General features: G+C 39.5%; 1 protein-coding gene across 2 annotated transcripts; it reads left to right on the forward strand.

Moving 5' to 3' along the window:
• Window positions 1–20,307, forward strand: cramp1 (cramped chromatin regulator homolog 1). Of its 2 annotated transcripts, none has more exons than XM_049467969.1 (20): window positions 1–123; window positions 2,225–2,580; window positions 4,802–5,007; window positions 6,429–6,582; window positions 6,879–6,962; window positions 7,076–7,124; window positions 7,253–7,338; window positions 8,004–8,127; window positions 9,136–9,217; window positions 9,444–10,322; window positions 11,546–11,711; window positions 11,854–12,020; window positions 12,432–12,503; window positions 12,821–12,902; window positions 12,986–13,093; window positions 13,210–13,370; window positions 14,484–14,673; window positions 14,928–15,092; window positions 16,400–16,545; window positions 20,008–20,307. In XM_049467969.1, the coding sequence occupies exons 2-20, from the start codon at window positions 2,226–2,228 to the stop codon at window positions 20,125–20,127; spliced, it is 3,396 nt and encodes a 1,131-aa protein (XP_049323926.1). In that variant the 5' UTR covers window positions 1–123; window position 2,225; the 3' UTR covers window positions 20,128–20,307. The 2 variants fall into 2 exon arrangements, with proteins under 2 accessions (XP_049323926.1, XP_049323925.1); XM_049467968.1 differs by lacking the exon at window positions 1–123 and adding an exon at window positions 1,374–1,791.
• The last annotated feature ends 527 nt before the right edge of the window (window positions 20,308–20,834 follow it).

The following is a 20,834-nucleotide window of genomic DNA, read 5'->3' on the forward strand; positions in this document are numbered from 1 at the left end:
GGGAAAACAACACAGGAAGGTTTGACAGTGTCAGCAGTCAGGCTAACAGTAAACGCTAGCTTTACTGTCCAGCTAATGTGGAAAAGGCGGTGAATTCGCCCAAGCTGTCGGACTCTACACAAGGTAAAGTAACGTTAGCGATAATTTTAACAAGAGGTATTTTAGTAATCTCTGATAAAGTCACGGTAACATTTAATGTTTGCCCATACGTCTTGTTATAGCCCGCTACACATACATTAGCCACTTAGCCACTCGTAGCGTAGCGTTAGCTAAGCTAGTTAACCTAGCCATTCGTTCTGTTTTGGTGTTTTAAAACTAGCTTAACTATTTTACCGATACTCGGACAATCACGGGTGATTCATTTTAGCTAAATATACAAAGAATTAAGGCAGCTGGGTAAGAGAGAAATGCTATACCATCGTTCAACAGCAAGCTAAGCCAGATGCAACTGCATGTTTTGATTGAGGAGATCGTTTTACTCAAATTATTAGTAGTTCAGTATTGTGAAATGTAGCCACGTAGCTACTGACAGCAGAAGTAGCTAACTTACAACTACATCTAATTTATCTCATTCATCTTATTTCGATTAGTATATGTCTATATCATATCCCAGGATACTTGCTTGGGTAGCTATCTAACTAGCTAATCAAATTGACTTGTGATTGACTCACAAGTCAACTAGGGTATCTCTTTAGGTTAGCCATCTCTCTAGCTCTGAAGGCATGAAAAACATTTGTGATTTGTATGATAGACAAGCAGGGCTGGCACTGTTTGTGGTCACTCATTTCAGCAGCTGTCATAACCATGGTTATATGGACAGCTGGGCCAGTTTAACACAGCTAGCTTATCTAGCTGAGAGTGAGAGTTAGGTTTGGGTTAAAACAGATGTGCAAATGTGGTTTTGCTATAAATAACGTGACAAAAAGGAATACATATACGTTTTTACATTCTTTACAGATGTAACTAAATGCCTATAAAAAAGATCAGTGTTTTTTAGGGAACCACAAAACTATAAATAACTGCTTCCAAATGCTTCTATAAAAACAGTTCAAAAGAAGAGATAATTACTTCAGATCTGACTAATAATCACTGTGACTGTCACTGTAATTATTGATAACATAAATTTAACAAAGCTAAAAGTGTATATATGTATGTGTTTACGTGATCCAGAAAACAACCACCCACCCTTTCTGTTGAATTAGGTTAGGAGTAGCACGACTATATCTAATCTCTTTTTTCTTTTGGAGTATTAATATGATGATCATCATCTTATATTATGATGTTATTCTGTATCTTGTCTTGTTGGGTGTGTGATCTTTGTTGTCAGTGATGTAATTAGTTAACTCTAGCTAATGTGAAATTTGCAAAAACAAAAACACCATCATTCAAGTTATGATGACGTAGGTTGTTAGCTGCTAGTTCCAGCAAAGTCCAGCTTTGGGAGCGAGTGAGCGTTGATCGCGCGCTGGCTTAAAGCGCGGAGCAAGTAAAAAAATCTACCGATCTGACTGGTCTTTTCGCTTTTTTAACTCGTAAATACGCTGTTAAAACACTAGTTGGACTTGCTGCCGTTTCCCCGGGATTGGAGCTCGCTGTAGCAGTCGAGCTGCTACTCAGTCAGTTCGAGCAGCAGCAGCAGCGGTGAGGAGGAGAAGGACGAGCCTAAGCGAGCCTACTCTCATTTTCGGGGTTTGAATATGTTTAAAACGGCTGCGTGCTGGTCTCCAACATTTTCGGACTCATGGTGAAGAGAAAGAAGACCTCGTCCTCTGCCGAAGAGCCGGAGAACGGGTAATGGTCGCTTCAGAAAGGAGCACTTTTTCCTAAATAAACATTAGAGGTCGAATGAGAGAGCAGCACTACTACTCGAGCTCGAGCTTTTAGTCGTCGTCGTTGACTGTCGTTGTGCTGCTGGCAGCTTTTCTCCTTCGCTATCGGATTAAACAGCGCAGAAACTCCCAACTCGAGTTCAGCCGAGGCTGGGCGAGAGTGGGGAGCGATTTGGGTCGAAATCTCGTAGTTTTGGTGCGAGTCGTGAGGTTTAAACAGGCTATTTTCTCGACGCGGTTTTGTCGGGACGTTGCGAGGGGATTTGAAACAAACAGCGGCGGCCATGTTGAGTTTGGAGTCAGCCAACGTCGTCTTTCTAAGTTGCTCGCGTCTTGTTTTTTGGCTTTTTCGGACGGGAAATCTCGTCAAATGTGCTTTGTTTGTGTGTTGACAGCATGACAGTGGGCAGTGGGGCTGCCTCGGGAGCCGACGAAGCCAGCAAAGCGAGCCGAAAGCCGGAGGGCGGCGAGGATGAGGAGAGCGCCGCCGAGCAGCAGCAGCCGAGCACAAAGAGGGACGGAGAGGAGGAAACGCTCCTGTCCTCCTCCTCCGCCGTTCAGCCCGGTTCGGCTCCCGCTGGTCCTTCTTCCTCCTCTTCGTCCTCCCCGCCGAACCCGAGCCTCGGTTCGCCCCCACACGGCCAGGACCAGCACCATTTCCTCCGCTCCAGCGTGAGACCTCCGAGCAAGCGAATACGAAAAGAGCTGAGCGCCCCGGCCGTGAACGGGCACAGCGGGGCGAGAGCGAGAGGTGAGTCGCTGAGCTTCATAACTAGTTATGTTAACTAAGCTATATCCACAATTTAACCTCACCAGTTATAAATAAGCTAGCTAGATAGCTTAAAGAGTATTAGTTGAATTTGGCTTGTATAAGAAGTTGTTTAGAGTTTTTAAGTAGCTTAAAGATTACTTTAGACGGGCATTAATGAGTGAGAATCTAGTGAGAAGGATGCTCAGAGAGCTGCTGCTGCTGCTGCTTCTCTCTTCTCTGGGACACACTCACTACTCTCTGAGACACTGTTGGTATTGTTTGACAGCTGACATCTGAGTCCGTTAACTTAGCTAAGTGTCTACTTGTGATCTGTGCATTTAAAGGCATGTTTAGATTGATGATTTCAGCTGCTTAAACTGTGCTTTGGTTTTGTTAGCTCTGATGTGTGGCTTGCAACAATGTTAGGATGCGTCTTGAAACTGTTTGGACTGTTATGCAGTATAGGTTTAATCAATTTAATATATCTTTTGTTTACAGTTACATAAGTGTGTGTGTTACTGATAATCTTTGAGAGTGTTTGTTGTTGTTTTTGTTGCTGTTAAGTGGTCATACAGTCTGGAATAGTGCTGCAACAAACTATCATTAAGTATTGTGGTAGTGGACTACTCTGAGGATTATTTCTTCAATCAGTCAACCATTATTTCTGTCATGCCTTTCATCACTGCCTCCTGTGAGCATGGGGAGCCTGTTCTGATTAGGGATGCACGATGATACAATAAGAATTACAGCTCTGAAAAAAAATAATAAGAGACCACCTTTAAAAAGGATGAGTTTCTTAATATAAGAGGAAGCTTGATGATCACAAACCATCAAACCAAGCTGAACTGCTTGAATTTTTGCAACAGAAGTGACATAAATTTATCCAAAAGCAGTGTGTAAGACTAATTCGACCTGATACTTGTTGATGTATTTACTGTATGCTCAAACAAAACAAGCCATGCTGGCCATGCTATTACAGTTGGCCGACACTGATCTTAAGACAAACAAACAAAAAAACAATAACATTATACGATAAATGTTTCATTTTATTGTTACTATACAGTTGATTGGAAACTAAAATATAAGGCAAATAAGTTTTACATTTGTTTCTAAAGTTATACCGGGATGTCTAGTCTTTCAGTAAGTAATATATTTATCAGCATTGACATTTGCAAAGACATTGGCACACCTGGGAACCTCACCCTGTCACCAAAATATTGAACTTCATTAAGCTTGATAGCTTAAACAAATGTGTTTTTAACATTATTACAAGTAATCACAATAAACTTAAAGTAAATAAACTAAGTACTACAAATAAAACAGAGGGTGTCTTTTAAATGAAAATCGACCATGTTTATTATGACTACTAATTGTTGCTTGCTGCAGCCCTATTCTTGCATGAGTGTGTGTGTCTGACAGAAAGAGACAGAGTTGGAAAAGAGGGGCTGTTTGTTGTTGGCTGCTTGTTCTCCCCACGTGTTGTTTTTGGATCAGTGTGTTGAGCAGCAGGTCTGGAACACCTCCGAATCACTGTACACACACTTCCTGACGTGCATGCGTGTGTGTGTATGCAGTGTCATCATACCCTAAAATTCATACAGCATAGTAAAAAAAAGTTCATTGATCGCACACACACACACACCGTTTCCTCATTTAGTCCATATTGTGATGTCTGTTGTTTCAAAATAGCATATATTGTTTTGGCTTGTTTTTAGGGAGTCATTAGGGAGTATTGTTTATGTTGAGTTTGGTAGAGGCTCAATCATTTAAATGAAAGTGTTTTTCCATTGGTTAAGAGCCTTGCACTCAGTCTGCACTGTCTTGTTTATGTATGTGATTCATGTGATGCTGAGATGTACTGATGTGCGTAAGCTATGTACCATGTAAACACCTTTTCTGCTTCAAGTATATTTTTCCAGTTATTTGCTGAAGAGTTAGAAAGGCATGTTATTCCTGGAGCTTGTGGCTTCTCTCTCTCCCCCTCTTCTTTATTCTTAGATTGAATAAACATGTTCCATCTATTGAGAGTGGAAGGTTGTGCCCAGATGTTTTGATTTCCAGTAATATGTTCTTTCTTAGACTTGAAGGGGGAAAAAATAAAATGTTTAAGATACGTTTTAGTCATACATACAGCAATATCTCTCCACCTCTTTCTTACTCTCTCTCTTTCTCTCTCTCTTTCTTTGTCATTTTCTTTTCTCTTATCTCTCCTCTGCCCCAGGGGGTGATGCGGTCCCTGCTGTAACTACGACAAGCCATGCAGGCACTGGAGGCGGCAGCTCTGGGGCTGGAGGGACTTCTAAGTCGGCTCCCAGGAACCAGGGACCAGTTGAGAAAGATGAAGGGGGCAACCAGAAGCGTGCAAGGAGACAGTGGGAGTCCTGGAGTGCCGAGGACAAGAACAGTTTCTTTGAAGGGCTATATGAGGTAATCTTTGTTTGCTTATTGTTTTTGGTATTTTTATCCTCACTGTTTATGGGTTGCTAGAAATTTTACATTGCAAAAAATGCTCTAATGCTTATATACAAAGTGTAGTGGCATTGGTTGGAATCATACATTTGTGGGTAATGTTTTAATTAAATAATATATTTTTTTTATTAGTTTAAGCTTTGTCTGTTTTTTTTTCCTTTATTTATTAAAATAGAATATAATGTTTTTTTTTTACATATGCTCATCTGAGTCATATCAGGATTAGAGAGATGTTTTTGATTTCATTGGTGTTTCACATCAACATTTATATGATGTATTTGGTAAACTTCAGAAAAACAAAATTCAATAAAATGTATGCAGCTTATTTATTGTGTCCAACGACTCTAGAAAAGCATAAACAGTGTGCTTTCTCTACAAGTGAGGCAGTCACAGATCTAGCACCTCTGCTGGTTGGTTGAAGTATGAAGTAGTATTTGTATTTCTGCCCATCCCTTTATATGTCAGTGAAAAAACAACATATTTCTATTTAATTCCTTTTACATTGTCTAAATCCAACAGTAGTTTTCCGTGTGTTAATATTGACACATTCATTTATTGTCCCACAGAAATCAGTTTTTAAATGTTATTCTGCTCTGTCATAAGAAGATGGGTTACATACACTCACAAATGAAATGATTGTCAGCCTTGGCTGTAACAGACCATCTACATAAACTTTCTGTTCATTATGTGGAGTAGCTGAGTTGTCGTCGTGCGGTAAGGCAGCAAGTTGTTTAATCATATTGTTATTGATCATGTAGTGTCTGATGCAATTGAAAACGTTTCACAATAAAATGCAAAAACTGCACTTTTACTGGACACACTGGATATTCATTGGAAAATCCAATGCATCTCATCCTTTAGGGTGCACTGTAAATTTATATTATATTTTCAATAGTAACTCATAAAATGATCAGTATGTATCATCAGATATTAAGGAGTTTAAGCACCGGCAGCTCTTGCCAGCAGCTTTTGTCCTCCGAATCTGCCCACCGCTATTTCCTCTGTCCCATTTCCACATTCTTGTTTGCCAAGTATAGACAGCAACATGCAAACAGTGTTCTGAAGCTATGGAAATGGGTGAGCTGGCAATTTTTCTGTTGAACAGGTAATCACTGAGCTTCAGTGAAGTTGCTAACCATAGCTAGGTAATTTACTAGAGGAGTAGAGACTGGCATTTTGGACACTGGAACATGTTACACACTTACTGGCATTTATATCACATATGTACATGGAAAATATTGCAGTCAGCCTGTCTTTAGCTTTGTACACATGTACATATTTACATCCTGTTGATTGTGCATGTTTAAATGAACAATATGATGCAACTGGATCATCTCTCTTTGGTTTTGTCTCTCTCGCTCTATCTCTGGCTCTTTCAGCATGGGAAGGACTTTGAGGCCATTCAGAATAACATTGCTCTGAAGTACAAGAAGAAAGGCAAGCCAGCCAGTATAGTGAAAAACAAGGAGCAGGTTCGCCACTTCTATTACAGGACCTGGCACAAGATCTCCAAACACATCGATTTTAATAACGGTGAGGCACAAATACATTCATGCCAACTGTGGCTTTAATGGGTTGTAGTGGGGTTGTTTTTATTTTTTTTTTATTTGCAAAGATAAGGCAGAGCCTGACCATATGTACAAAATGGTTACTGTCACAGAACAACAGCCAAAGACATACATCTGCCACACATCTGAAATATAAATTAGCTTGAACTGATTTACCCTGTAATGAATATCAGTCAGCAACAGATGATGTAAATAATTTATATTGAAATGTTTGAATCGTGTTAAAAAAATCATGAAAACGTTCTTTACTGTTTTTCTTAGCGTATTCTCGTGTGCTAAAGAAGTCTTCCCAGGAGCTTTATGGGCTCATATGCTATGCTGAGCTCAGAAAGAAGGTTGGAGGCTGTGAGTAGCATTTCCCTTTACTGACTTTATTTCGCTAATAATTGAATCATGAAGAGACGTGCTAATCAGGCCTTTATGCCTTATTCTGTCTTTTTTTGTTTGTTTTTCCTCAGTAATGGATGACAAGAATGTTGCCAAACTGAATGAACTGATACAGCAGGGGTAAGTGTGTGCTCTTTGACATGAGAGAGTTAGAGAGAACAAGAGAGATTGACTTTATTTAAAAAGAAAATTAAACACAGTTGTTGAGTGGTATTGCAGCTGTATGTACCTGTGTTATGTGGTTGCAGGGCCACCACGGTTCGCTTTAAAGGCAGGAACCTGAGGATCAAAGCCCCCATGTGTCGTGCACTGAAGAAACTATGTGACCCAGATGGTATGTGTCTTTGTATTTGTGTTTGTGAGTGTGCATAGATGTGAATGCCTTTAAGTGACAGATACTATTTATTCCACAATTAAATGGGCAAGCAGTATAATTGGGTATGATGTTTGTAGAGTATGTTGCTTACAATAACTTGATACGTTATTGCATTATAGTCGTCATTTGCTTTGCAATCTTACATATTTGCAGGTGAACCAGAATGAAGACAATGAGGGTTACTTATGTATGACAGGAGGCTGCACATATAAATTCACTTTCATTCATGATTTACTTATTTATTTATTTTCTCAAATTAATGTCCAAAAAAAAAAAAAAAGATTTCACACTTGCATGTTGTATAATAGCCGTACAGTGGTAGCTTTTGTGAGGTTCTCCCACAAGCTAGTTCTGGAATGAAGGTGTAGAGAAGTGGAAAGTGGCTCTGGTTCTGGAGAGGGACATAGTGGATGTCTGTAGAGGCTGTGGCACCCCTCCAGTGTGTAGGTAGGGTGAAAACTGTGTTTCTATGGTTACAGGCTGTGTGTCTGATTGGAAAGTGGGAGGAGATGCAGAGTGAGGCCACAGACAAAATGGTGGAAAAGCGAGTTTAACAGTCTCTCCCTCTCTTGCTCTCTTTTTCCTGTTGTTTTCCTCCCCTTCTCCCCTGTTCCCTGTCTCAGGAGTGAGTGATGAGGAGGACCAAAAGCCGGTTCGGTTGCCGCTGAAGGTTGCTGTGGAGCTGCAGCCACGTAGTAACCACTCGTGGACTCGAGTTCAAAGTCTGGCCCATAATCCTCGTCTCAGGTCAGTCAGTCTTGCTTGCCTGCCTTATGAGATTCCTAATGCTGTTCCAAAACTTTTGACTGCCTATTTGGTTGCATGCAGTTTAAGTTTGATATTTTTTAATTTTTTTTTATTAATTTAAACATCTGACAAACTGTCTGATATCAAGTGATGTTTTAATTTAAAAAGCATCAAAACTACCCTGAGGTATTATAACACAGTAAAAAAAGCTCTAGTCTGCTAGGCCTAAACCCACACTACTCTATTATTACTGTATCCCTCTTAAACATACAGAAAAATACCAGCATTTCTGTTTTTTACGTATGATTAATTACAGAAATTTGTGGTGATTAATGCAATTAATTTTTAAGTGTTTGACACCACTAATAATATAAATCTAATCTAATTTAACCAATCTAACATTTATTCTTTTATTTGCATTAAAATATCTATTATTAAAAGTTTCAGAAAATCTGCTAGTGATATTTGCACTAGTGTATAAATAAAAAAAAACCTTAAATATATTGTTTCTATTAATATATTGAGTAACCCATTAGTATCATTTAAAAAAGCGCAATATAAGATGCTTAACTTAAGGCTTGTGCAGTGTAAGACTTAAACAAACACATTTTTAAATAATGCGAAATATCGTTTTTTATCGTCAAATGTGGCCACAGGATGTGGCTGCTTGCCTTAGGAAAATTAAAGGCTTAAAAACGGTTTAGAACTTCATTTCTCCTGTGACTCTAGCATGGATGAAACTGAAACTTAATGTGTAGCAATGCTCTATTGCACACAAGCCTCATGTACACAGTGCGACCTCTTTATACGCATATCTGCAATGGGTCACATTAAAAAGATTGTGTAAACAGGCTAAATTAAACATCATATTTTGTAATAAAATTGGATTTGGACCACATTAACCTGCTGTGTGAACATGAACTAAGTTAAAGTATTTGTTTCTGTAGATATTGTGTTGCATTGTAATGTCTCTTGTACTGTAAATGATGCCTAGTATGTTTGTTTTAGGATGGTAGTCGAGTTGCACAGGAAGGTGTCCAGTCTTATTGAGTTCCTGAAACAGAAGTGGGCAATTCAAGACCAGCGAATTGTATCCTTTCTACACTAATGTCTGTTTCTCCTTAAGACCATTTCACACCAGATGCAGTAGTGCACTGTGTGAAGCACCTGAATCAATACAGTATTGCAAAACATAATATTGCAGTACTTTAAATATAAATAGTTTAGTATGCAACTGGATTAAGAAACCCAAATATAGATACTTTAAGCTTGCACACTTTGCAGCAATGTTCTGCCCTTAACCTTATTGTGTACAGCTTAAGAGCCTGGCGGAGCGGGAGGCACTAGCGGGTGTAACCCCACCTGGCGAGGCTGAGGATTTATTCCTGTATCCAGCAGAGAACAGCACCCTCATCGCGTTGCCAGGGATTGCACGTGTTGTACACTCCAAAGCCTCCTGCACAGTGCACTGGCAAGAGAGTGGGCGTGGCCGTCCTGGTGTGAGAGACCTTCCTGCTGCCCACATCCTTGGCATCCAGCCCGTCCGAGGCACAGGGAAACCTGGCAAGGGTGTCTCGGGATGTGGAGACTCAAAAAGAGTTGATGGACAAGCTCTTGAGGGTTCAGATGGCAGCATGTCAATGGCAGCAGCAGAGAGCAATGCAACAACCCCCACCCAAAACACTAATGCCCCTACTTCCATCACTCCATCCATCGCTCCATCTGCAACGTCGCCTGCTTCATCATCTCCTTGCCCAGCACCGGAGGTCAGTGGGTCAGCAACTGGTGATTCAACAACAGGAACGTCTCAGACCCAAATGGAGTCTATTGAGAGAACTAAAGAGACAGTCAGTCCAGGAGATTCCATCCCCACAGACCAAAGCAAAGAGGAGTCTGCACTGGTAGGTGGAGTTACCGCAGATGGAGCCCCACCTTCCACTTCAGAGCCCTCAGGGCGTGTTGAGGAAGCAGCTGGGAGTGGAAGCTCCACACAGCACATTCGTGAGGAAGGCTGGAGCTCTCAGAGCTCTGAGAATGTAACGCTGGCCGAACTCTACCTCATGCTGGGCAAGCCGGGGAAGCTGCAGCTAGAATACGAGTGGCAGCCCAAGCCGCGCCCTTCAGTTCTGCCCACCACCCATCGTGTGCTTCACTGTCTTCTCAGACTTGTGTCATCAGAGGTCAATCCCAAACCGGTGAGTTTGTTTTGTTTGGTTTGATAATGTGGCTTAAACATTACTTAAAAAAGTGAAAAATATGAAAACACGTCTGAAAATTCTACACCAATTTAGGGCCACTCTAAAAGAAATATTAACAGTTGATTCTGAGAATAAAGCTGTAATGTTTCGAGTGTAACAGCCGTTAAAACCTAGGCCTGTTCGCACAGTCTATTTTAGGGCTGTTTTAGGTTAGTAAATACAATAAAAATGTTGTGTTATTGGAAGGAACTGAATTTTAGTCTAAAGTGTAATCAGATTTAATCTTTGTAAATTATTGTACTGCAAGTAGTTCCTAGATCAGTGCTCAAAAATCCAGTCCAAGCCCTACCTGACCCATTAACTCGACCCCGATTTAAACCCAACATTTTTTTAGTAAGTAGAGCTTTAAAACTGAGCTTGTTAAAAACATTTTCGGGCTGTTTGAATGAGCAAAATCTGTTCAGAATAATGTAAATTAACATTGCAACACTGAAGAAGCAGTGTTTATTTAAGAAAAATGTATTTTTAAACAGCTACCCACAGCGTGCAAGTCAAGTGTGTAGGAGGAGCTCATGTGTGCGCCCCAAGGCTGTGTCAATATAACATTTTAACTTGTGCAATATAAAACTGTTTGATTTGTTAAATTGGTATACTGTGATTATCATGCCCTAGTTATATAAAATAAAAATAGCATTAAAAACAGACGCCTATGTCACAGACAATTTTCTTGAGCCCAACCCAACCTGGCACAAGGAAAGTGGTGGGGAATCTCAGCCCGACCCAGCCTGAGTTTGAGTCTGGCTCAGGCAGAGAATATAAACTCTTAACTGCAAGTAATAATACAAACCTCCTTACTAGTATTTGGACGTCTGACCATTTAAGGATTGTTTTTGTTTATTCTGGACATTTTAACACAGAGTAAAGCAATTAATTAGATGATATGAGGACCATAATCTGTTGTAATGTTAATACAAGTCCTTCTTTGTTCTAAATAGTATTTAGCAGCTAGGGTGTTTTTTTTGAAAGAACATTATGCAAAAGGACAATTTTTTTTAAAACTAATAACTAATTTTACTTTTTTTTCCTCTTTTTTTTTAAATCAGATATTCTCTAAACATAATAGGCAAAGAAAACAACTATGGATATGGTTGTAACTTACAGTTTTTGAATGATTTGTATATATTATTTTTCTCTTTCTTTATTCTTCTTTATTCTCTCAGGCCCCAGATGTGTGTTCAGTTGGAACATCTCCGGTAAAGCCAGGCCAGGAGGAGCAGTCTTTGACCCCTCCAGGCAAAGCTCAGGCCGGGGGAACTCGCAGCCCCAGCTGCAGCCGGCAGCAACACGCAGCACGCTCCAAAATCCTGCCTAACGCAGCCAGCGCAGGTACTGTACATTACACTGTCACAGGCTTTGGCCAGACTGGACATCCAGCCTCCTGTTAGCGGGATATAAAACTTGTGGTGGAGATCCCAGCCACCATGCATGAAAAGGATAACTCGTATAATAATTCAGTCTTTCTCCACAGGTGGACGGAATCTGCCACGCTCTCTGTTGGTCACCGGAGGCGAAGGTGATGGGGGCGTGTTCGCTGTTCCGACAACTCTGCCTCCCAACAGCTCTCGGCACTTACGAATGTTCTCTCCCAATAAAGAAGCAGAGCTTGCCTTCCGGCAGCAGCTGGATTCAATCAGTGTAAGTGGGTGCCTGATTTAGAATTTGGGCCAGTAGGAAACTGGTCCAGACCTTGACTGCTCCAGTTGTAGGCATAAATGTTGTTTTAAATATCAGTGTAAAATTCCTGTCTGCATATCAGACTGTTGTTCAGGTAAATAGGGAGGTGATAACACATGATCTTGGAATTGTGAACTGCTCACTATTGTCAGGACTTCTGTACTTTATAGTTTCTGGCATACAGTTGCAATGATGAGCATTAAGCATTCCTTTTTTTGCCATCAATTCTTTCCTAAAAAAACATTCAGATCTGTTTTATAAAAAACGTGAAGTAATATGATATAGTGATTTTAAGCTGTAAAACTATATCCATGTGAAAATGCTGTTGCTGAGATTTTATGAATTATAGTTTTTTAACATGTTTCTTCTCAGTCAGATATTTTTCTAACCAAGCAAAGAAAGGTGGGAAGAGGACGTCCACTGAGGAAGCCACTTGTTGTGCAGGTAAGACAAGCACAAAAAAACTTAACTTAAAAGAAATGGTCTGACATTGTATGTTGAAAATCTTAATGAAGTATAATTTGTAACACAGCATACTGAATAATTAAATATTAACTGTGGATCTACGTAATACAGTTGGTTAAATACAGTGAAAGTAAGAAGAAGAAAAAATGTTGCTCCTTTGATTATGATGTTTTTATAGTGTTATTTGGAGAGAAGGGACAGTTTGTTTAGAATGTATTCTGTAGATCCTAATATAGTTTTAAGTATTTTAATTCAGCCAGCATTTTAAAGGAGTTCCCCCTGGTTTTGTCTTGCAGAGAACTTTACTTCCTCGAACAACAGGAGACACCTCCCAACACGTGTGTTCCTTCTCGATTCTCTCCAACTCATCAGCTACTGGTAAATACCTCACAATGTTTAACTATGTGACCTAGCTTTATTGTATATTCTTTTTAATTAAATTTATTTTCTGTCTCTTTTAGGCACTGGTTCTTTCCGACCAATCCAAACTCGTCTCCCATCAGCTCGTTCCCTTCCCCTCAAAGCCACGTCTACTTCAGTAAACCCCACTTCTTCCACTCAACTTTCTAGTAAGAGTTCTATCTGTTCAGTTAATCCAGATCTGTGTGATTACCCCCAAATGCTCTGCAGTTGCCTGTGTTATTTCCAGTGGAGATAAATCTCCTTTTCTGTAATTGTGCTTCAGGTGCAATTGACCTGGCTGCAAAGTCTGCAGGCATTATTCCAGGAAGCCCATGTCGAGGGGTGGAACCCCCTGCTCTGCAGTCCAGCATCATGGAGCATGAAGACACCATGCCACCCGTGGCTGCTGAACCTGAACCTGAACTAATTCAGCAGGAGCCAAAGGTGAGAGAGATGGAGACAGTTACAATCACATGGAGCTGAATTTAAAAAATATGTTATAGACTTGTACAGTCATTTTTGCTGCTTTCAGTATTGCCTATTGTGTTCAGTAAGTGATTCCACTTACATTTCTATGCCAATAGATTTGTACTGTATTTTTCAGACTACTTTATAAGGCGCACTATCAGTGAATGGTCTATTTTCAGTCTATTTTTATACGTACGTAAGACACAGCGGTTTATATGAAAAATTAATAACAAAATTCAATAACAGAAAAATAAAAATGAAAATAACCAACTAACCTAAACCTAAAATACTAACAAAAATATAATCTGACGGATATTAAAAGATAAAAAAGAAAAGGTTCATTTACAACAATTAAGTTATATTTAAAAAAAATGCAAATACTCAAAAGTTAAACTGCATCAGCTTAACAGCCAGAATAGGCAGCTTTACCAAGGCATGGTGAAAAACAGAAGCACCATGGAAGGAAGCACAGCTACAGAGATGTTAACGTCCTTTAAACAGAACTTGGTCTGTCCACTCTAGAAACTCTAGTTTTAAAACACTGGCATAATAAGGTCCGACCACCGGTAGAAGAGAAGGACCAGCGGGCAGCGTGACGGTTCTAGTGAAATAACTAAAGTTGATTCAGGATGGTAAGCACAGACAGAATTCATACATAAGGCGCATTGGATTATGAGAGACACTGTCGAATTTAAAAAAAAAATTAAGGATTTTAGGTGCGGCATGTAGTAATACTTTTACAAAGTAATTTGTATATCGTCACTGTGCAATAAAAGTATATCTTTTCAAAACAGCAACATTACAGGAGAGACACAAAACCTTAACTTTCAATGGAAGTCAGTGTAAAGAGATTTTTAGGTTATTTTGGAGAATTTCTATTGGTCCATTCATCTAGAAATTTGAATACAGTGTAAGGGACTTGGACACTAGAAAACATATTTTCAGCCACAGCGTAGGTCTAACCTTTTTTAATTTTATTTGGGTGCTTCCTTATTTTTAGAGACACTCTTTATTTATTACCAGTCATTGGGAAATTATTATGGTCTGTAATGGTTTTCATGGTTTTCCCCTTTTTTAATTATTTATTAGGGTTCTCTGCAAAACGGTGTTTCTCCACCATCCCCAGGGGGTGGTGACTCCCTTTTGGCACCTCCCAGCGTTGCGTCACTGTTGGACATTTCTTTACCGGGTCCACCAGATGAATCCCTGCCTCCTGGAGAGCCTCACAGTCATATCAGTGACTCCATTATCGAGCTCGCCATCAATTCTGCTCATTATGGTAGGTGTGGTACATGTGTTACAGCCAGGGTGTTAAAATCTTGCACTTAAATCTTAATTTCAGGCCTGGATTTTGTAATTACTAAGTTGACAGCTAGTTCAGTTCAGTTGCTGTAATTTTAATCCGTGCTTTTCTTTCTTTGTTACGTGATGTGATTAAAGTGATCTTTGCCTGTTATAGCTGTTTTTTTTTTTATCCTGTTTAATATTGTTCCTTACGTGCTCTTACGTTTCTTATTCTTTTTCCTTTCTTAGGTGATGGATCATCTCTTTCTCCTCCAAAGCTCAATGGCAGTGACAGGTCTAAGCTCCTCCCCTCACCCAGTGACAGCCCCGCCCATAGCTGGCTGCCCTCTCCTACACATGACCCCCAGTGGTACCCCAGTGACTCCAGTGACTCAACTCTGGGCTGCCTGCTCTGTAAGCACCATGTGAACACTCATCAAGATCTTGTTCAAGAGCTTTTGAAGTAGATACACATCTGTTGCACACATGAAACCCATTTTAAAAAAGCGTTAAAAAAGACAGAACGTTGCAGACTTGTTATATATAGTTATTAGGATCTAGTAAGAATTGCCATGTATCAAACTTTTGCAAAAATTATAGCTCATTATAGCTAAATAAAAATACACAAAATGATGTGCATATTTCATGCTTGTTATAACTGACAATGTTTCTGGGATCCCGTTCAATTTTGGGTATCTAACCAATTATACTAACTAATTTAATTTTTTTTATTGTTATGAAAGAATGAAAATGTGCAAGAATGCAACGATATGAACTGTAATCGGGTACAAAATAGGGGTGGGTGATATGGCCCAAAAATGTTATCTCAGTATTTTAGGGTATATTTGCGATAATGTTATTCTTCAATAGGACAACACATTTGATTTTAAAAATATTTTAAAGAATACAGTACTGCAGCACAAAATAATTATTACATTTTATTTGGTAATTATTATGGCATACAGTATGATACGGCACAGAAATAAGAGATCCAACCTAATCCTAACTAATAATGCACTTAATATCCAGGATTGAAGTAAAATAAATGATACTGGACAAATATAATCAGATATGATCTTTGTGTAGTAGATATTTAATAGGAAATAAGAACAGTGTGAATTTCCCTTTTGCTATAAACAACCATAAAAAAAGTTGTAATCTAATGGCCTATATAGCCATAAAATAATATTTTTGTTTCAGGATATTTTTGCGATAACATAAACGTTGCTGATATTATGATCTATATGGCACACACCTAGTACAAAGTAACAAATAAATGATATACCATGAAATAAATGAGCAATAAATGCTAAAGTGAGAACAGTAATAAACTTTATACAGGATGGATCAAATGCCTGAACAGCAAAATTGGCTAATAAATAATAAACAAAAAAGGATAAACTTGATAGTTAGTAGATTGCGTAATTCTTTTTATTTTTTTACAAGTGACAAACGAAAACAAAATCTGTCTAGGGTGTCATTTGCACAACATACAGTTTGAACAGGCTTTGTTTTTGTTTAACTGACTTTACTCAACACTAATTACATGTATTACCAAAGATCATATACTCTGTGTATTAAATATTCATAAAATGTGATTCTGTGTACATATCACAGTATACTGGTAGACAGCATCACTCAGTGCTATGGTCATGAGCTGTAAAATGAACTGAACAATCTTCTCTCTCTCTCTCTTTTTTTTTTTCCCCCCTTTACTTCAGCAAGTCTGGTGTCTCCTGATAAGACTCGTAGGACTGTCCTGCCCCCTGTGGGGCCCTCCAGTGGTACAGCCTTGCTTGGCCCTAGCCTACTGGACAGCAACTCCCATGATTCTTTTCAGGCTCGTGGATTGCCTGATGTAGTTGAGGTGAGAGGCTGCCTCAATTGTCACAAACATTAGAGGCACATTTATAGTGTGAGTGGTTGGACTTATTTTAGCTAACTTATTTTAGTTCTTTGCATATCTAGGCATTTAAAGACAACAAAGTATTCCATTCCATAACAAAGTTCCATTGATCAGTTTTGATGCAGCAGTCTTAGAATGATTACGCTTAATATCTGATTGCTTGGAGATATGATCAATAGATTAGCAGCCATGGCACTTTACATTTTATCTAATATTTTATCTATTATATTTAATCAAGAATACATGAGAGGATGTGCCAATATTACAAGTTCTAGCACGAACCTCAAGTGTATTATTGTGATTATAATGCAGGTCCATTATCGATGTTCATTGTAAGATGTTTATTGAAAATACAATCTGTTTGGTTATAAAAATCCTGCGTGTTAGAATATTCCATTGTTGCTCTATTTGTAGCTGCGCTGTTTGGCTTGTAAGCACTGCAATACAATAATAGAAGAGGAGAGCTTCGGTTACAGAGTGTTACCGGCTGATAACGGCACTCATAGAACGCCTCTCAGCCAATCACATTGCAGGGTCAGAACTAACTGTGGTATAGTAGTTAATATTTTATATTATAATATTATAAACAGTTTTTTCAAATAGATAAACAAGCTGCATGGGAGATGACTGTAATTCTGCTCACATGTATCAGTAAATGGGAATATGACAAAGAGAGAGAGAGAAGCTGAGGTCCACAGTAAAATTAGATAGTGTTAATCTTTTTTTTGAGAGTGTTTACTTGCTGAAGACCAAACTGACTGGAGTGAGAACTGAAAACAATCCCCAAGCAGAGATTTAAACCAGCTGGCTGCATTACAGGCTTGGCAGAGCATCATTACAGTGAGTGTTTTGATGATGCCTGTGGATGACTGGCTTCATCAAGTAGTCATTGACAGCAGTGGATTTGAAGCCAACAATTGTATTAAAGCCAAAACAATAACAGTTGTTATTTCCTTCCAAGCCCATTTGGGCAGCTCTGTAATCTTTTAGCCTGCATATGGAAGTGATAGCCTGTAAATTCAGAGAGTGTGCTATTTTAAAGTATACTGTACTTTAATGCAGATACATTACATTACAAAATCCACAGCAATTGTAGTATGGCTGCCTGTTTAAGTATCTAGTCATAAAACAAATATCCTAGGAGCTCAATAAGAAAAAAAGACATGTTTTCCTGGTTTTAGCATGGATTCTGAGGAAAGCTGGCAAGCTAAATTAAAGTGTGACAGTTCCAATTCTATTTTTTGTTGTTGTTGTTTAAGGATGAATCAAAGAGTAAATAAAGACTTAGTTTGCTGTTTTGATGTCTCCATAATATCTCCTGTATCATAATCATTATCAAAACTGTGCCGAATCTCCTTTTAGAGGCTGTAAAATGTGATGAGGCCAGAAAACCCCCTGAAAAACCAATTAAACCACTCACCTAATATATTAAGAATTAATATATTAGGGTCCTTTCACACTTACCTTGTTTGGTTCAAACTTTCAGACATTTCGGTTTGGTCCAAACCAGAATAGCGGGTGTGAAAGAGGACCAGAAGAGGTGTTCCTAGGGCATATGAACTTTATCAGTTACATGGGCTCTGTGTCTAATATCTCCTATGAATTGGTTTGTAGTATGTTAGTTATGAGTTTGGTGAGTTGCTTTGCCAGGTGTTGTGACGAATTCTGACTCCAGAATCCGACCCCCCTTTGCATACATGTTTGCCATGCAGCAGAATGAGTGTTAAAGATTATCCTCATTCCTTTTATTTCTGTTTATAAATAATGGTTAGGGGGCGCCGAGTGGTCCAGCGGTCTTAAGCGCTGCCACTATGAGCAGGAGGTCGCAGGTTCGAACCCCAGCTCATGCAGCTTTGCCATCAAGCTGCCGGCGCTCAGAGGGAGCAAAATTGGCCCTGCTCCTTCTGGGTGGGTAGGTGGCGCTCTCTCCCCACATCACTAAAAGGAAGATGTCCACAGCACAAGGCGTCTGTGAGCTGAGCTTTCCTCCGAGCGCGCTGGCTACTTGGCAGCAGCTCGAAAAGAAGTGATGGCTGACTTCACATTTATCGGAGGAAGCATGTTTTAGTCTTCACCCTCCTGGCATTACGATAGGGGGAGTCCTAAGTGGGTTGGGTAATTGGCTGTGCTAAATTGTGGAGAAAATGGGAAAATAAATAAATAATAGTTAATGTTTCAGTAAAAAAATGAATTCCCAGTCTGACTCAATCCATCGAGTCATTTTAGTCCCGCTTGAAAAATATACATTTTGGAGGTAAAATGTGATGTAAGTAAGGAATCACTTGGCCACTTTATTCTGCAGCTATGACTCCCGAGGTGGCTAGACTCATTGTTCCCGCAGATCAACGTGGGTCTCAAAGGAAACAAAAGTTCAGAGAGTAGAAGCATAAGTACCTCAAAACTTCTTGTATGTGATGGGTGTGAAGAGATGCTAGTAGCCAATCATGTTAGAATGTTGCTTTACCGCATCATAATTAATTTGCATAAAGTTGAGAACTTTTCAACTCTTTGTTGCTTGTTGCTCTGCCGCTTCTCACATGTTGCACCAACAAATCAAGCCCCATCATAGATAACAATTGGTTACCTGTCACTTTGTCACTTTCCATTGTGAACACAGAGTAAGCTTTTGTGTCCATACTGCAACGTGACGCACCTGCATGCCAAGGGAAGTCAGATTTTGGCTCATCATCAAATTGTTATATATTTTTAAAACATTTCTGGTTTGTTTAAAGACTGCCTCAACTTCCTATAATTGGTCTAATGGTTCAGTCGATCTAGACTTAGAACACCTCTTTTGGTCTAGAACGTGGTTCATGGCCCCTTTCATACCTGCTACTTTTGGTTTGCACCCAAACTGAAAAGTCTGAAAGCCCGGACCAAACAAGTTAAGTGAGAATTCCCCCTACGCTGGGTCAACTGAACTGTGTTTCAGATTATTTGCAGTGTGAAACCACTTTTCTAGATGGTTTGGGCATTGTTGTCTTGAAATGTGACTACATTTCATCCAGCTATATGGTCATAAATGCTCATGCTGGTGATTTCTATAGCTACTGTAACTGTAGACTAACTCCTATTTATAAACCCAAATAAACAAAATCTGAGGGGAATCTAAATTGCTCATATGGCTGTGTGAATGGGGGGTCTGATTCTGGCAGAGAGTGAGAAATTGGCACAACACCTTTAAAAGCAACTCATAGAACTGACTACATGCTACAAACTTAATCAGTGTCAAGTATAGAAAGTTCTATATTCTGCTTATTAAACTGCAGTGTGAAACCAAAACTATTTGGTTTAAATGTGTATAATGTTACAAATACAAACCGTCCCACTCAGAAATATCTCTGCTTTTAATTTCAAAGAAAAAAATCTTAAGAATTGCTGCTTTAGCTTAACTTTACTATTAACTGTTCTGTTTGTTTGAAGGTGGATACTCAACTCGCCTGCATGATGAGTGAGAGCAGCGTTGACTACATCGCCCGCTTCAATGACCTTGCCCACGAGTTAGCCGTCTCTGAGCCGAGCCTTCCTCCTCCAGGGGTCTGACCTGAAGAAGCTGGGGGTTCGGTCCCCTGCTTTTGCCCCTCCCGATCACTATCAGTTCCAGAAAACGCGCTGTTGAAGAATTCCAGTTTTTCAAGCGTGATACAGAGAAAGAGAGATTTTTTTTTTTAGAAGTGCAATAAAGACTGCCAAGATCCTCAAGAGCGTTCAGGATCAAATGCATGTGGACGCCCATCATTTTGTGGCTGCCGTCTTGTGAGCCAAGACGGCAGCCCCCCCCCCCCCCCCCCCCCCCCAAGACATTTTTTTACATAGATTTGTTTACAGAGCAACCTCATGTACAGAAATCAAAGATCTGCCATATCTGAACAAATATTGCCTCTTGTAGATCTGTTTCCTTCCTCTTGTCTATGTCACTCTGTTGGTGTGTGTATGCAAGTGTTTGAGTGCGAGTGAGTGAGAGAGAGTGTGTGTGTATACGTGTGTGTTTGTGTGATGCACATGCATGTGCCTCTGTAAAGGGCCAAGGATTCTTTTTTTTGTGTTTGTCTTGGTGTTTTTCTTTGGTTCCTCTGTGGATAATGCAGATCTGTCCTTGGTTATCCTACGCAAAATCCTGAAAAAGCCATAAGCGTGCTTGTTTTAATGTATGTGTGTATTTGTACTTGTGTACATACAATACATGTCCTTCATGTACAGTCTGTTGGCTTCCTAGACTAATTGGCTTATCTTGATTATCTGAAGACACT

The sequence above is a fragment of the Astyanax mexicanus genome, chromosome 19, assembly GCF_023375975.1.
Source record: "Astyanax mexicanus isolate ESR-SI-001 chromosome 19, AstMex3_surface, whole genome shotgun sequence".
Taxonomy (NCBI): domain Eukaryota; kingdom Metazoa; phylum Chordata; class Actinopteri; order Characiformes; family Acestrorhamphidae; genus Astyanax; species Astyanax mexicanus.

Excerpts from the sequence above, each read along its gene's own strand:
- cramp1 (XM_049467968.1), top strand. The coding sequence starts at position 1,742 with ATGGTGAAGAGAAAGAAGACCTCGTCCTCTGCCGAAGAGCCGGAGAAC. Across the intron at positions 12,504-12,820 it reads GGAAGCCACTTGTTGTGCAG|AGAACTTTACTTCCTCGAAC; the intron begins GTAAGACAAGCA and ends TTTGTCTTGCAG. Across the intron at positions 13,371-14,483 it reads TAATTCAGCAGGAGCCAAAG|GGTTCTCTGCAAAACGGTGT; the intron begins GTGAGAGAGATG and ends ATTATTTATTAG.